The sequence below is a fragment of the Bos indicus x Bos taurus genome, chromosome 8 (assembly GCF_003369695.1).
Source record: "Bos indicus x Bos taurus breed Angus x Brahman F1 hybrid chromosome 8, Bos_hybrid_MaternalHap_v2.0, whole genome shotgun sequence".
Classification (NCBI taxonomy): domain Eukaryota; kingdom Metazoa; phylum Chordata; class Mammalia; order Artiodactyla; family Bovidae; genus Bos; species Bos indicus x Bos taurus.
The window spans coordinates 85,641,847-85,657,556 of NC_040083.1; the positions used below are offsets into that span (position 1 = coordinate 85,641,847).

Consider the following 15,710-nt stretch of genomic DNA (forward strand, 5'->3'; position numbering starts at 1 on the left):
TATAGTATGTTTGAATAAGAATAAGGGGGCTAGATTTCTTGTGGCAAGTGGGATGGAGCGGGGAACAATTCCACAGCCCTTCTAAAATCTTAACCTTTAGGTACGAATACCTTTACCAGCCCAAGGAGGCTTGACCCCTATGACCATACAAGAAAGGGATGAAGCAAAATGTATAAGGGATCCAACAGCAGCACGGATACTTACCTTAAACATACGAGGCATTTCCTTTCTCTTCGCAGGAACAAAATCAGAGGGCCAGACTGAACTGACAGAAAACGCTCCATCCCTGAAGGAAAAGCAAGACTCTGGGAGTGAGTAGAATCACCTGAAAGTGAGTAAAATGATACATAAACATAATCCTCAAACTTAATTTCCCTAACTTTTAACATTCTTTTTTGTAGGAACTGACAGTGATCAAAATATTATAACAGCAGTTCTCAGCCAGTTACATATTATCAGAAAACCCAAGTTAACTCTGGGCTGTTCATGGAGGAGTCAACCCCCTGTGACTCCCTGTTCACAGGGAACTAAGAAAGGAGCACGTGTCTGACTGCAAAGCCACTGGCCCTAGAGTAAGGGCCATATGCCCACAGATCAGCTTGCTTGTGTATTTTGTCAGTGTTACTGAGATACACTTGGCATGTAATCAACTGCACATATTTAAAGTGGACAGTTAGATAAGTTTTGATTTATGTGAGACCATCACCACAGTGGAGATAATGAATGTGCCCATCACCCGCAAGTTTCTTGGAACAGCTGTGTAACCCTTACCCCTCTCCCTCCTTAGAACTCTTCCTCACTCCCCCACTGATCTGCTTCCTGTCACTCTAGATTAATTTGCATTTTCTAGCACCTTATAGAAATGGAAAGGTACACTATATATTCTTTTTGTCTGACTTTTTCTTAGCATAATAATTTTGAGATGCATTAGTGTTGCTGCATGGATGAATACTTCATTTCTATTTATTGATGAATAATATTTCATTGTATGGATATGCCACAGTGTATCCATTCACCCATTAATGAACATTTGGCTTATTTCAAGTTTGGGGTGTTTTAAATAAAGGTGTTATGAATGTTCATGTCTGTCTTTGTGGACATATGTGTTCTCTTAGGGAAATACCTAGGAGTAGAATGACTAGATTATATATTCAGTTCAGTTTAGTCACTCATGTGTCCAATTCTTTGCGACCCCATGGACTGCAGCACGCCAGGCCTCCTGTCCATCACCAACTCCCAGAGTTTATTCGAACTCATGTTGATTGAGTCAATGATGCCATCCAACCATCTCATCCTCTGTCATTCCCTTCTCCTCTCGCCTTCAATCTTTCCTAGTATCAGGGTCTTTTCAAATGAGTCAGTTCTTTGCATTAGGTTGCCAAAGTATCAGAGTTTCAGCTTCAACATCAGTCCTTTCAATGAATATTCAGGACTGATTTCCTTTAGGATGGACTGGTTGGGTTTTCTTGCAGTCCGAGGGACTCTCAAGGGTCTTCTCCAACACCACAGTTCAAAAGCATCAATTCTTTGGCGCTCAGCTTTCTTTATAGTCCAACTCTCACATCCATACATGACTACTGGAAAAACCATAGCCTTGATTAGACGGACCTTTGTTGGCAAAGTAACGTTTCTGCTTTTTAATATGCTGTCTAGGTTGGTCATAATTTTTCTTCCAAGGAGTAGGTGTCTTTTTATTTCATAGCTGAAGTCACCATCTGCAGTGATTTTGGAGCCCCCCAAAATAAAGTCTGTCACTGTTTTCAGTATTTCTCCATCTATTTGCCATGAAGTGATGGGACCAGACGCCATGATCTTTGTTTTCTAAATGTTAAGCCTTAAGCCAACTTTTTCACTCTCCTCTTTTATATATTAAGTGTGCGTTTAACTTTTTAAATATTTTTCAAAGTGATTATATGATTTACAAAGCAATGTATGAGAGATTTAGGTCTTCCACATCTAGGTCCTCCAATACTTGAAATAGTCTTTAATTTTAGCTTTTCTTATGGATGTAGAGTGATATCTCATGGTTGTTTTATCTGAATTCCCACTGGAAAAGACCCTAATGCTGGGAAGGATTGGGGGCAGGAGGAGAAGAGGATGACAGAGGATGAGATGGCTGAATGGCATCACTGACTTGATGCACATGAGTTTGGGTGAACTCTGGGAGGTGGTGATGGACAGGGAGGCCTGGTATGCTGTGATTCATGGGGTCACGAAGAGTTGGACACAACTGAGCAACTAAACTGAACTGAACTGAATAATTAACGACATTGAACATCTGTTAATGTGCTTATTTGACATATGTATCATCTTCTCTATTGAAGTATCTTTCCGAATTCTTTGCCCTTTTTTTAAATTGAGCTATTTTCTTATTATTGAGTTTAAAGAACATTTTTATATATTTGGTATGTAAGTTCTTTTTCAGATATTTGATTTGCCACCAGTCCACAGTTTCTATTAATTCTCTTAACAGAGTATTTCAAAGAGCAGAAGTTCTAAATTTTGATGAAGTTCAATTTATCAATTTTTAAATTGTACCTATTGTGCTTTGATGTTATATCTAAAAATTATTTGTCTTATACAAGATCAGGCTTTCTCCTAAGTTTACTTCTAGGTACATTACAGCTTTAGGTTTTACATTTAGTTCTATGGTATATTTTGAGTTAATTTTTATACATTGCAAAAAGTATAGATCAAAGTTGATTTTTAAATATACGGATATCTAAAGTTCCAGTACCTCATGAGAAATGCTGGACTGGAAGAAACACAAGCTGGAATCAAGATTGCCGGGAGAAATATCAATAACCTCAGATATGCAGATGACAACACCCTTATGGCAGAAAGTGAAGAGGAACTCAAAAGCCTCTTGATGAAAGTGAAAGTGGAGAGTGAAAAAGTTGGCTTAAAGCTCAAAATTCAGAAAACGAAGATCATGGCATCCGGTCTCATCACTTCATGGGAAATAGATGAGGAAACAGTGGAAACAGTGTCAAAGTTTATTTTTTTGGCCTCCAAAATCACTGCAGATGGTGACTGCAGCAATGAACTAAAAAGACACTTACTCCTAGGAAGGAAAGTTATGACCAACCTTGACACCATATTAAAAAGCAGAAACATTACTTTGCCAACAAAGGTCCATCTAGTCAAGGCTATTGTTTTTCCAGTAGTCATGTATGGATGTGAGAGTTGGACTGTGAAGAAGGCTGAACCCTGAAAACTGATGCTTTTGAACTGTGGTATTGGAGAAGACTCTTGAGAGTGCCTTGGACTGCAAGGAGATCCAACCAGTCCATTCTGAAGGAGATCAGCCTGGGATTTCTTTGGAAGGAATGATGCTAAGGCTGAAACTCCAGTACTTTGGCCACCTCATGCGAAGAGTTGACTCACTGGAAAAGACTCTGATGCTGGGAGGGGTTGGGGGCAGGAGGAGAAGGGGACGACAGAGGATGAGATGGCTGGATGGCATCACTGACTTGATGGACGTGAGTCTGAGTGAACTCCAGGAGTTGGTGATGGACAGGGAGGCCTGGTGTGCTGCAATTCATGGGGTCTCAAAGAGTCGGACATGACTGAGCAACTGAACTGAACTGAACTGAAAGTTCCATACCATTTGTTGGTAGCTATTGTAAGATGTTGAAAATACTGTACATATTAAAGTAGCAGAATAGAAAATATAGAAATATATTTACATATATTTGAAGAAAGTAGGGAAAACCACTAGACCATTCAGGTATGACCTAATCAAATCCCTTATGATTATACCCTGGAAGTGGCAAATAGATTTAAGGGACTAGATCTGATAGATAGAGTGCCTGATGATCTATGGACTGAGGTTCGTGACATTGTACAGGAGACAGGGATCAAGACCATCCCCATGGAAAAGAAATGCAAAAAAGCAAAATGGCTGTCTGGGGAGGCCTTACAAATAGCTGTGAAAAGAAGAGAAGTGAAAAGCAAAGGAGAAAAGGAAAGATACAAGCATCTGAATGCAGAGTTCCAAGAATAGCAAGGAGAGATAAGAAAGACTTCCTTAGCAATTAATGCAAAGAAATAGAGGAGAACAACAGAATGGGAAAGACTAGAGATCTCTTTAAGAAAGTTAGAGATACCAGGGGAACATTTCATGCAAAGATGGGCTCAATAAAGGACAGAAATGGTATGGACCTAACAGAAGCAGAAGATATTAAGAAGAGATGGCAAGAATACACAGAAGAACTGTACAAAAAAGATCTTCACGACCAAGATAATCATGATGGTGTGATCACTGACCTAGAGCCAGACATCCTGGAATGTGAAGTCGAGTGGGCCTTAGAAAGCATTACTATGAACAAAGCTAGTGGAGGTGATGCAATTCCAGTTGAGCTCTTTCAAATCCTGAAAGATGATGCTGTGAAAGTGCTGCACTCAATATGCCAACACATTTGGAAAAGTCAGCAGTGGCTACAGGACTGGAAAAGGTCAGTTTTCATTCCAATCCCAAAGAAAGGCAATGCCAAAGAATGCTCAAACTACCGCACAGTTGCACTCATTTCACACGCTAGTAAAGTAATGCTCAAAATTCTCCAAGCCAGGCTTCAGCAATACGTGAACCATGAACTTCCTGATGTTCAAGCTGGTTTTAGAAAAAGCAGAGGAACCAGGGATCAAATTGCCAACATCTGCTGGATCATCGAGAAAGCAAGAGAGTTCCAGAAAAACATCTATTTCTGCTTTATTGACTATGCCAAAGCCTTTGACTGTGTGGATCACAATAAACTGTGGAAAATTCTGAAAGAGATGGGAATACCAGACCACCTGACATGCCTCTTGAGAAACCTGTATGCAGGTCAGGAAGCAACAGTTAGAACTGGACATGGAACAACAGACTAGTTCCAAATAGGAGAAGGAGTACATCAAGGCTGTATTTTGTCATCCTTCTTATTTAACTTATATGCAGAGTACATCATGAGAAATGCTGGGCTGGATGAAGCACAAGCTGGATCAAGATTGCCGGGAGAAATATCAATAACCTCAGATATGCAGATGAAACCACCCTTATGGCAGAAAGTGAAGAGGAACTAAAAAGCCTCTTGATGAGAGTGAAAGAGGAGAGTGAGAAAGCTGGCTTAAAGCTCAACATTCAGAAAATGAAGATCATGGCATCTGGTCCCATCACTTCATGGTGATGGGAAACAGTGGAAACAGTATCAGACTTTATTTTTGGGGGCTTCAAAATCACTGCAGATGGTGACTGCAGCCATGAAATTAAAAGACGCTTACTCCTTGGAAGGAAAGTTATGACCAACCTAGATAGCATATTCAAAAGCAGAGACATTACTTTGCCAACAAAGGTCCATCTAGTCAAGGCTATTGTTTTTCCAGTAGTCATGTATGGATGTGAGAGTTGGACTGTGAAGAAGGCTGAGTGCCGAAGAATTGATGCTTTTGAACTGTGATGTTGGAGTAGACTCTTGAGAGTGCCTTGGACTGCAAGGAGATCCAACCAGTCCATTCTGAAGGAGATCAGCCTGGGATTTCTTTGGAAGGAATGATGCTAAAGCTGAAACTCCAGTACTTTGGCCACCTCATGTGAAAAGTTGACTCACTGGAAAAGACTCTGATGCTGGGAGGGATTGGGGGCAGGAGGAGAAGGGGATGACAGAGGATGAGATGGCTGGATGGCATCACTGACTTGATGGACGTGAGTCTGAGTGAACTCCAGGAGTTGGTGATGGACAGGGAGGCTTGGCGTGCTGTGATTCATGGGGTCGCAAAGAGTCGGACATGACTGAGTGACTGAACTGAACTAATAGAGACACGCTGGGCTGGAAGAAGCTCACGCTGGAATCAAGATTGCTGAGAGAAATATCAATAACATCAGATACGCAGATGACACCACCCTTATGGCAGAAAGTGAAGAAGAACTAAAAAGCCTCTTGATGAAAGTGAAAGAGGAGAGTGAAAATGTTGGCTTAAAGCTCAATATTCAGAAAACTAAGATCATTGCATCTGGTCTCATCACTTCATGAGTTTGGGTGAACGCCGGGAGTTGGTGATGGACAGGGAGGCCTGGCGTGCTGTAATTCATGGGGTCTCAAAGAGTCGGACATGACTGAGCCACTGAGCTGAACTGAACTGAATGGAGACACAGGTGTAGAAAATGGACTTGTGGACACAGTGGGGACAGAGTGGGATGAATGGAGAAGTAGTGTCAACATATGTACACTATTGTGTGTAACATAGGTAACCGGTGAGAAGTTGCTATGTAACACAGGAAGCCCAGTCTGGAGCTCTATGACAACCTAGAGGGGTGGGATTGGCGGGGGCAGGGAAGAAGGAGGCTCAAGAAGGAAGGTATATATGTATAATTATGGTTGATTTATGTCGTCATACAGCAACACAACTTTGTTAAGTAATTTTCCTCCAATTAAAAAATAAATAAAAAAATAATGTAATAAATCATGGGAGTTAAGGGAAAAACAACAGTGATCTCAAGAGACCCAAAAAACCATCTGCCAATATCCAGCAACACCTTTCCAGATAAAAAGACTCAACAAACCAGGAAGAGAAGACCAGTTTCTCGATCTGACAAAGGGCATCAGCCATGAAAAATGAAGTACTGATACATGCTCCATGGGTGAGTCTTGAAAAATTATGCTTAGTGAAAGAAGCCAGTTACAAAATTCCACATATTTTATGATTTCATCTATATAAAAATTTAAAATAGGCAAATCCATAGAGACAGAAACAGGTTAATGGTTGTCAGGGGCTGGGGGCAGTGGTGAATGTAGAGTGACTGCTAATTAATAAGGGTTTTTTTTTTTTTTGATGTGATGAAAATCTGAAATTAGGTTATGGTGATGGTTTTACAAGCTTGTGATATACTAAAAACCAGTGGATTCCACATTTTTAAATAGTGAATTTTATAATACATAAATAATATCTCAATGTAAAGAACTTTTGGTTTTGAGGTTGTTATTTCCTTTCCTGCTATACACATGTGCTGTTCTGTGTTAAATCACTTCAGTCATGTCTGACTCTTTGTGACCCCGTAGACTATAGCCCACCAGGCTCCTCTGTTCATGGGATTCCCCAGGTAAGAATACTGGAGTGGGTTGCCATGCCCTCCTCCAGGGGATCTTCCTGACCCAGGGATCGAACTTGCAGCTCCTGCATTGCAGGCAGATTCTTTACTACCGAGCTAACAGGGAAGCCCCGCTATAAACACATGCAAACATAATAAGAAAATAAACTTCTGACTAAAAAAAAAAAACCCAAAAAACTCTTACAAATATTACACAGTTATAATCCACATCTAAGAGGTAATGATGCAAACTTTAGGAAATATCGTTTTTAAAGTCCTCATGGAAATGGTGAAAATTGGGAACTTAAGTAAAGTTGTGACAACACTACTTAAAAGAATATCAGAAACCATTTTTATTCCAGATCTTGTTTTGATAAAAAAAACATTCTCCCTTTCAAAGCTTACCTCATGTCAATTACTTGACTCACTACAACATTGGGTTTTGAGTCTTCTTCATTCATATCAAATAGGAAGAGTTTGAAGTCACAAACTATGGCCAAGGCCCTCTGCCATCCTTTTTTCATGCCTGCTTTCTTTGGAATCTTTAGGTTTTATTTTTCAAGAAACAAATAAAAGCAATCCAAGCTGAAACATCAAACACTACACAATTATTACATATAAAATTAAAACAATACAAATGTGTTATAAACCTATCATGTTTCTTGTTAAAAGATTGGAACCCAATGACATAACATGATTGAGATTTAAAAGCAAGGCAATTCTTTTAATTACTGAATAATTCATACATGTGAAAAATATATTAATACTATTTCAATTAGCACAAGCAATTCATTCAAATAACAGTCACAGCTTTGCCTCTAAGGTAACATTAAATTCAAATTTGGTAACTCCAAAATCACCTCAGATTTTAAATATTTCTCAGGAAGATTTTTTTCACTTTTAATCTCATAAGTTATTATTGCTGACTGGAAGTCAAAGTTACATCATCAGGACAGATTTTAGCATTTGTTCATTGCAAGGTAATGTCTAAACAGAAAACTTTGGGAAATTTGAAAATACTGTATTGGGGGCAGCTACACTTAGTTTTGAAACCATATTCTTAAGATGCAAAAAATATTTTCAATTTAATATAATTAATATTGTATAACATATCGTAAATACTTCTGACAAATACTGTACATGCATTTTGAAAAGTGATTAATAAACTCTTTAAGAGTTCATGGGAACCCAGAACATTGCCACTTACCCAGACATGGCCTTCATAGACTGTTCCCAAGCCTTTCTGTGGGTCTAGACAGAAGGCACCTTTCTTCTGATGAAAAGGCACGGGACAAGCTCTTGGAGCTTTTTCTACACAGGCTGTGTGACATGAGAACCCACATGCTTTTTGAAGGAAATAGAGAGATGTGATTGTAGGGGGTAAAATGGGTTGACTCCCTCAACCCCCACTGCAATTCTGCCTACTCTATCCTAGAGATCAAAATGCTAAAAACTACCTGTCCCAGACTCCCTTGGAACTAAGTTTTGGACCTGACGTAAATTCTGCGGGTAAGATAACCTTCTGTGAGACTCTGAATTGAGTCAAGCTAGGAGAGCTGCAAAACGCAGCACATCAATTAACTGGCTTGGATAGTGACAGGGAGTGACAGCTGCAGGAATGGCTTCTGATTTGGTGGAAGCTCTCTTAAGTCCGCAGCAGCAGGGTGTTTCTTGCTACTGGCAGAAGTTGCAGGTTTTAAGGGCTGCAGCAGTAGTGGCAGCTTCCAGACTCAGCATCTTCTTATGACACTGGTGGGAGCTGTTCCAGGCTCAGCAGAGACTGAGTGGTGCTGGTAGCAGGAATGCTCTGGGAGCTCAGCTCAGAAGCTGCCTCTGCTGCCCCAGGAGGATTGCATGGGCACATAATTCCCCCTGTAAAGTCCTACTTTGTTTAATATGCTGGGATGTATTTATGGTTAAGGCATCTCTGATTGTCATAGTGCTGAGGACAAGAAAGCTGTCCTACTCCACACCATGTGTTCCTGAGTGGGCACTCGAGAGACTGGCTATTAATACAGAGTCTGTTCCCTAGGATGAGGTATGAAGTGTCTGTGCGGCATTGTGATATGCTGCTGCTGCTGCTGCTGCTAAGTCGCTTCAGTCGTGTCCAACTCTATGCGACCCCATAGACGGCAGCCCACCAGGCTCCCCTGTCCCTGCGATTCTCCAGGCAAGAACACTGGAGTGGGTTGCCATTTCCTTCTCCAATGCAAGAAAGTAAAAAGTGAAAGTGAAGTCGCTCAGTCATGTCTGACTCTTAGCGACCCCATGGACTGCAGCCTACCAGGCTCCTCAATCCATGGGATTTTTCCACTGTGATATACTGTTTGATATTTCCAAAACTATATTTCTTTCTTTCAATGATGTCATAATAAATTCAATGAGTAAAATAAAAGGATTACAACTCAAGGCTAGCATTCTATTTTTCTGTCACATAAGCTGGTGAATGTGGTCCTCACACTCTACTATTGCTATAAAGAACAAAATTTATCTAAACACATTTTCCTAATAACTGTGGCCCTGTCTGAAGACTACATAGCACACCTCCCTGGGGTGCTTTCACGTGGGCTGTGAGGGTATGAGGCTCTTTGGAGCTGCACAGTGCAGATGTCTCTTCAGAAGCCCCCATATGAAATAGATTCAGAGGGATTTTTAGTAAAGCGATCAGTTCACTGTCATGCTTCCACAATTCAAAGAGAACGAAATTTCTGATTGAATGCTTGCATTCCTTCATAAATGATATATCAAAATCGTAATCCCCTCGTGATGGTATTTGGAGATGGGGTCCGTGAGAGGACATGGGAGTGGAGCCCTGGAGAATGGGATCAGCGCCGTTACAAAAGAGACCGCACAGAGCTCCTTGGCTCCTCCACCCGCTGAAGACACAGCAAGCAGGCAGCTGTCTGCAGCCTGCAAGAAGGCCTCCTCAGAACTGGGGCATACTGACATTCTGATTTGAGACCTCCAGCCAGTGAGGAACGTATGACTGTGTTTGGAAGTCACCCAGTCTCTGTACTTTGTTATGGCGCTGAGTTGGCTAAAACACTTAGATACAAGTATTATGAGTCTGACTCCATGTATCCCTTCCTCAGATCTCACCGTCACAGGTGCAGCCTTGTCTTACCAAACCCACCATCAGAGACGTGCACTGGTGACATTTGGTGGGAGCAGTAAAGGATGTGAGGAAAAACCGGTGGGCCTTATGCTGTAAAACAAAGAGAGCAAATGCACACTGATGGTTAAATAACTTTGAATAGGTGATTCTGGTGATTCCTTCAACCCCTCCTGCCCCAAAGAAAAGCAGCTTTCCCTTTTTCACCAGCATTTAAGATTCTTGTCCCTAAGTACTTCATAATTGGAAAATTCTGATTTAAAAAAATACCAAGAAGAGAAAGGGGATGTGGAGGAGGAGGAGAAGAAGAAAGAGCACTGTTTAAGTGGTGACCAAATGTACATTGTTACTACTTGGAAGTAGTAGCAATAAAGCCTGACTTTTATTTGAGCTTATATGCTCTGAACATTTAAAAAATTCTAGATTGACAAATTCTTCAAATCATTCCTTTATAACAAATGGAGTCAAATTGCCTATGTACACATATTTTTATCAGGGAGGGGTAGCAAAAATAATATGGTTTTTAAAACCTTCTTTAGAAGAAAGAATAATTTCAAAATTTTATCTCTACAGCAAATTATGTGTTTCATTTTCTACTATCAATAAAAAAGAATGTGCTCCAGGAAATGGAACACTTATATTAAGTTAAGCAAGACCTATTATACCTTCAAGACAGAAGGCACCCTGAAATTTCTCACTGAAACCTCAATACCTAAAACTGTAGATGTTTTCACAGAATTATCAAGTTGACAACCCACTATAGATTTTCCATTTCTGTATCATATCTTTTTGACCTGAGATTATTGTCATAAAATAGCAATATGTATAACAAGATTATAACAAAAGCTGGCCTTGCTGAACACTAGTGGGCCATTTTTCTCACCTTCCTTGTGTATATTTCCCAATCTGTGAGGGGACAGACTTGCACTCCCTACCATGTGCCATGGGTAGTGTGTGTACAGGGGCTACTTGCTCTTTCTCAGATGATGAATTTATTCCTCTCTTCAGCACTGCAAGTCACCCCTGCTTCCTGAAGAATCTGGTATCTCTAGTTCCTGAATCCTTCTAGGTGTGCAAAATCTTAATTATCTTGTGACTTAGTAAGACCTTTCTAAACCCTTGACATTCAGATTTTTCAGCCATCCTAACCTCTCACTCAGGTTCTTCCATCTTCCAAAATTACATTGGCTTATTTTTCTACTTTTTCTCTCTCTTTGGTTGGGTTAGTAAGTTTCATTAGAAAGCAAAAAAAGAAAAAGAAAAGAAAAGAAAAGTATGCATTTTTAAATCTGCTATGTTTAACCAGAAGTTTCCAAGGAAAATAAGAAGGAAGGAAGGAAGGGAAAAGAAGGTAAGGTAAGGGGTAGGTTAGAGACCAAAACCAACTTGTCATTTTTCAAAGACTTGCTAAATTTATAACTAAATCAAGTACCTTAGTTGGAAAGAAGATTCTGCTATGACATTCCTTTCTCTTTATTGTTGGTGTGTGGACGGGAAGGTGAGCAGAATCTGTGATCTGAAACAAAGAGACAAAAATAAAGATAGGTAAGTCACCCATATCACTGAAATTATAAGAATTAAATTATTTCTCAAGTAAAGTAAAAGAATTGTATTTGCTATACAAAAAGACAGTAAAAATAAAATTCTCACAGGGCAATATATATATTTTAAGTAATTTAAATCTATGCTTTTAGTTTCTATAAAAATATACTTATTTCATATACTTTATTTCAATTTGGCTATTTTAAAATGTGTGTCATAACATGTAGACTATACTAAAGAAGAATTTTATTTTTTGGCTGAGCCCTGCAGCATGTGGAACTCCCTCTAGCAGGTACTGAACATATGACAACTGCAGTGGAAGCACAGAGTCTTAACCACTGGGCCATCTGGGAAGTCCAAAAGAAAAATAGTAATCCTAAAAATATTTGAAAGATAATTTTAGCAAGTAGATATATGATCAGAATCTTCAAAAGATTTTTGAACTACTAATTTTTTAAATGTAGAAGTAATTTATTATTTAAATTCTGTAGAAATATACTAAAACAATTATAGAGGGTTCAGCAAGATTATGTGAATACTAATAATCTAAAAATAGGTTCAGATAATTTAGATTACGTATCTTAAACAGACTTCAAAGTCATATAAAATACAGCTATCTATGTGATTGGAAAAGGTAAGTTTTCATTCCAATCCCAAAGAAAGGTAAAGCCAAGGAATGCTCAAACTACTGCACAATTGCACTCATCTCAAACACTAGTAAAGTAATGCTCAAAATTCTACAAGCCAGGCTTCAGCAATACGTGAACTGTGAACTTCCAGATGTTCAAGCTGGTTTTAGAAAAGGAAGAGGAACCAGATATCAAATTGCCAACATCCTCTGGATCATTGAAAAAGCAAGAGAGTTCCAGAAAAACATCTATTTCTGCTTTATTGACTATGCCAAAGCCTTTGACTGTGTGGATCACAATAAACTGTGGAAAGTTCTGAAAGAGATGCGAATACCAGACCACCTGATCTTCCTCCTGAGAAACCTGTATGCAGGTCAGGAAGCCATAGTTAGAACTGGACATGGAACAACAGGCTGGTTCCAAATAGGAAAAGGAGTACGTCAAGGCTGTATATTGTCGCCTTGCTTATTTAACTTATATGCAGAGTACATCATGAGAAACGCTGGGCTGGAGGAAGCACAAGCTGGAATCAAGATTGCTGGGAGAAATATCAATAACCTCAGATATGCAGATGACACCACCCTTATGGCAGAAAGTGTAGAGGAACTAAAGAGCCTCTTGATGAAAGTGAAAGAGGAGAGTGCACAAGTTGGCTTAAAGCTCAACATTCAGAAAACTAAGATCATGGCATCTGGTCCCATCACTTCATGGCAAATAGATGGGGAAACAGTGGAAAAAGTGAGAGACTTTTTTGGCCTCCAAAATCACTGCAGATGGTGACTGCAGCGATGAACTAAAAAGACACTTACTCCTTGGAAGGAAAGTTATGACCAACCTTGACACCATATTAAAAAGCAGAAACATTACTTTGCCAACAAAGGTCCATCTAGTCAAGGCTATTGTTTTTCCAGTAGTCATGTATGGATGTGAGAGTTGGACTGTGAAGAAAGCTGAGCACCGAAGAACTGATGCTTTGCAACTGTGGTGTTGGAGAAGACTCTTAAGAGTCTCTTGGACAGCAAGGAGATCCAACCAGTCCATCCTAAAGGAAATCAGTCCTGAATATTCATTGGAAGGACTGAGGCTGAAGCTGAAATTTCAATACTTTGGCCACCTGATATGAAGAGCTGACTCATTGGAAAAGACTCTGATGCTCAGAGGGATTGGGGGCAAAAGGAAAAGGGGACGACAGAGGATGAAATGCCTGGATGGCATCACTGCCTCGACGGATGTGAGTTAGAGTGAACTCCGGGAGATGGTGATGGACAGGGAGGCCTGGCGTGCTGGGATTCATGGGCTTGCAAAGAGTCGGACACAACTGAGCGACTGAACTGAACTGAATGTTCCATTGTCTTCATGTACCACAGTTTATTTATCCAGACACCGACATGAACCAGATAATCATGATGGTGTGATCACCAACCTAGAGCCAGACATCCTGGAATGCAAAGTCAAGTGGGCCTTAGGAAGCATCACTATGAACAAAGCTAATGGAGGTGATGGAATTCCAGCTGAGCTATTTCAAATCCTAAAAGATGATGCTGTGAAAGTGCTACACTCAATATGCCAGCAAATTTGGAAAACTCAGCAGTGGTCACAGGACTGGAAAATGTCAGTTTTCATTCCAATTCCAAAGAAAAGTAATGCCAAAAAATGCACAACTACCACACAATTGCACTCATCTCACACGCTAGCATGGAGAAGGCAATGGCACCCCACACCAGTACCCTTGCCTGGAAAATCCCATGGACAGAAGAGCCTGGTGGGCTACAGTCAGTGGGGTTGCTAAGAGTCAGACACGACTGAGACTTCACTTTCACTTTTCACTTTCATGCATTGGAGAAGGAAATGGCAGCCACTCCAGTGTTCTTGCCTGGAGAATCCCAGGGACGGGGGAGCCTGGTGGGCTGCCATCTACAGGGTCGCAAAGAGTCAGACACGACTGAAGAGACTTAGCAGCTGCAGCAGCAGCACATGCTAGCAAAGTAATGCTCAAAATTTCCAAGCCAGGCTTCAACAGTACATGAACCATAAACTTCCAGATGTTCGAGCTGGTTTTAGAAAAGGCAGAGGAACCAGAGATCAAATTGCCAACATCCGTTGTACTATAAAAAAAACAACAACAACAAGAGAGTTCTAGAAAAATATCTACTTCTGCATTATTGACTATGCCACAGCCTTTGACTGTGTGGGTCACAACAAACTGTGGAAAATTCTTAAGGAGATGGGAAAACCAGACCACCTGATCTGCCTCTTGAGAAATCTATATGCTGGTCAGGAAGCAACAGTTTGAACTGGACATGGACAGCGATTAGTTCCAAATAGGGAAAGGAGTATATCAAGGCTGTATATTGTCACCCTTCTTATTTAACTTATATGCAGAGTACATCATGAGAAATGCTGGGCTGGATGAAGCACAAGCTGGAATCAAGATTGCCGGGAAAAATATCAATAACCTCAGATATGCAGAAGACACCACTCTTATGGGAGAAAGTGAAGCTGAACTGAAGAACTTCTTGATGAAGGTGAAAGAGGAGAGTGAAAAAATTGGCTTAAAACTCAACATTCAGAAAACTAAGATCATGGCATCTGGTGCTGTCAGTTCAGTTCAGTCGCTCAGTCATGTCTGACTCTTTGCGACCCCATGAATCACAGCACGCCAGACCTCCCTGTCCATCACCAACTCCCGGAGTTCACTCAGACTCACATCCATCGAGTCAGTGATGCCATCCAGCCATCTCATCCTCTGTTGTCTGCTTCTCCTCCTGCCCCCAATCCCTCCCAGCATCAGGGTGTTTTCCAATGAGTCAACTCTTTGCATGAGGTGGCCAAAGTACTGGAGTTTCAGCTTCAGCATCAGTCCTTCCAATGAACACCCAGGACTGATCTCCTTTAGGATGGACTAGTTGCATTTCCTTGCAGTTCAAGGGACTCTCAAGTCTACTCCAACACCACAGTTCAAAAGCATCAATTCTTCAGTGCTCAGCTTTCTTCACAGTCCAACTCTCACATCCATATATGACTACTGGAAAAACCATAGCCTTGACTAGACAGACCTTTTGTTGGCAAATTAATGTCTCTGCTTTTTAATATGCTATCTAGGTTGGTCATAACTTTCCTTCCAAGGAGTAAGCATCTTTTAATTTCATGGCTGCAATCACCATCTGCAGTGATTTTGGAGCTCAAAAAAATAAAGTCTGACACTGTTCCCACAGTTTCCCCATCTATTTGCCATGAAGTGATGGGACCAGATGCCATGATCTTCATTTTCTGAATGTTGAGCTTTAAGCCAACTTGTGCACTCTCCTCTTTCACTTTCATCAAGAGGCTTTTTAATTCCTCTTCACTTTCTGCCATAAGGGTG

The 15,710-nt window shown here is 40.5% G+C and overlaps 1 protein-coding gene across 1 annotated transcript in view; it reads right to left on the minus strand.

Moving 5' to 3' along the window:
- Positions 1–247: 247 nt before the first annotated feature.
- The window catches only part of LOC113897870 (serine/threonine-protein kinase MRCK alpha-like), a 52,810-nt gene continuing 37,347 nt past the window's right edge, over positions 248–15,710 (minus strand). Inside the window, exons 7-11 of the mRNA XM_027550815.1 lie at positions 11,608–11,691; positions 10,163–10,268; positions 8,271–8,407; positions 7,469–7,605; positions 248–305 (exon numbers count right to left, since the gene is read on the minus strand). Of these exons, the coding sequence (XP_027406616.1) occupies positions 248–305; positions 7,469–7,605; positions 8,271–8,407; positions 10,163–10,268; positions 11,608–11,691 (522 nt within the window). The remainder of the gene's footprint in view (positions 306–7,468; positions 7,606–8,270; positions 8,408–10,162; positions 10,269–11,607; positions 11,692–15,710) is intronic.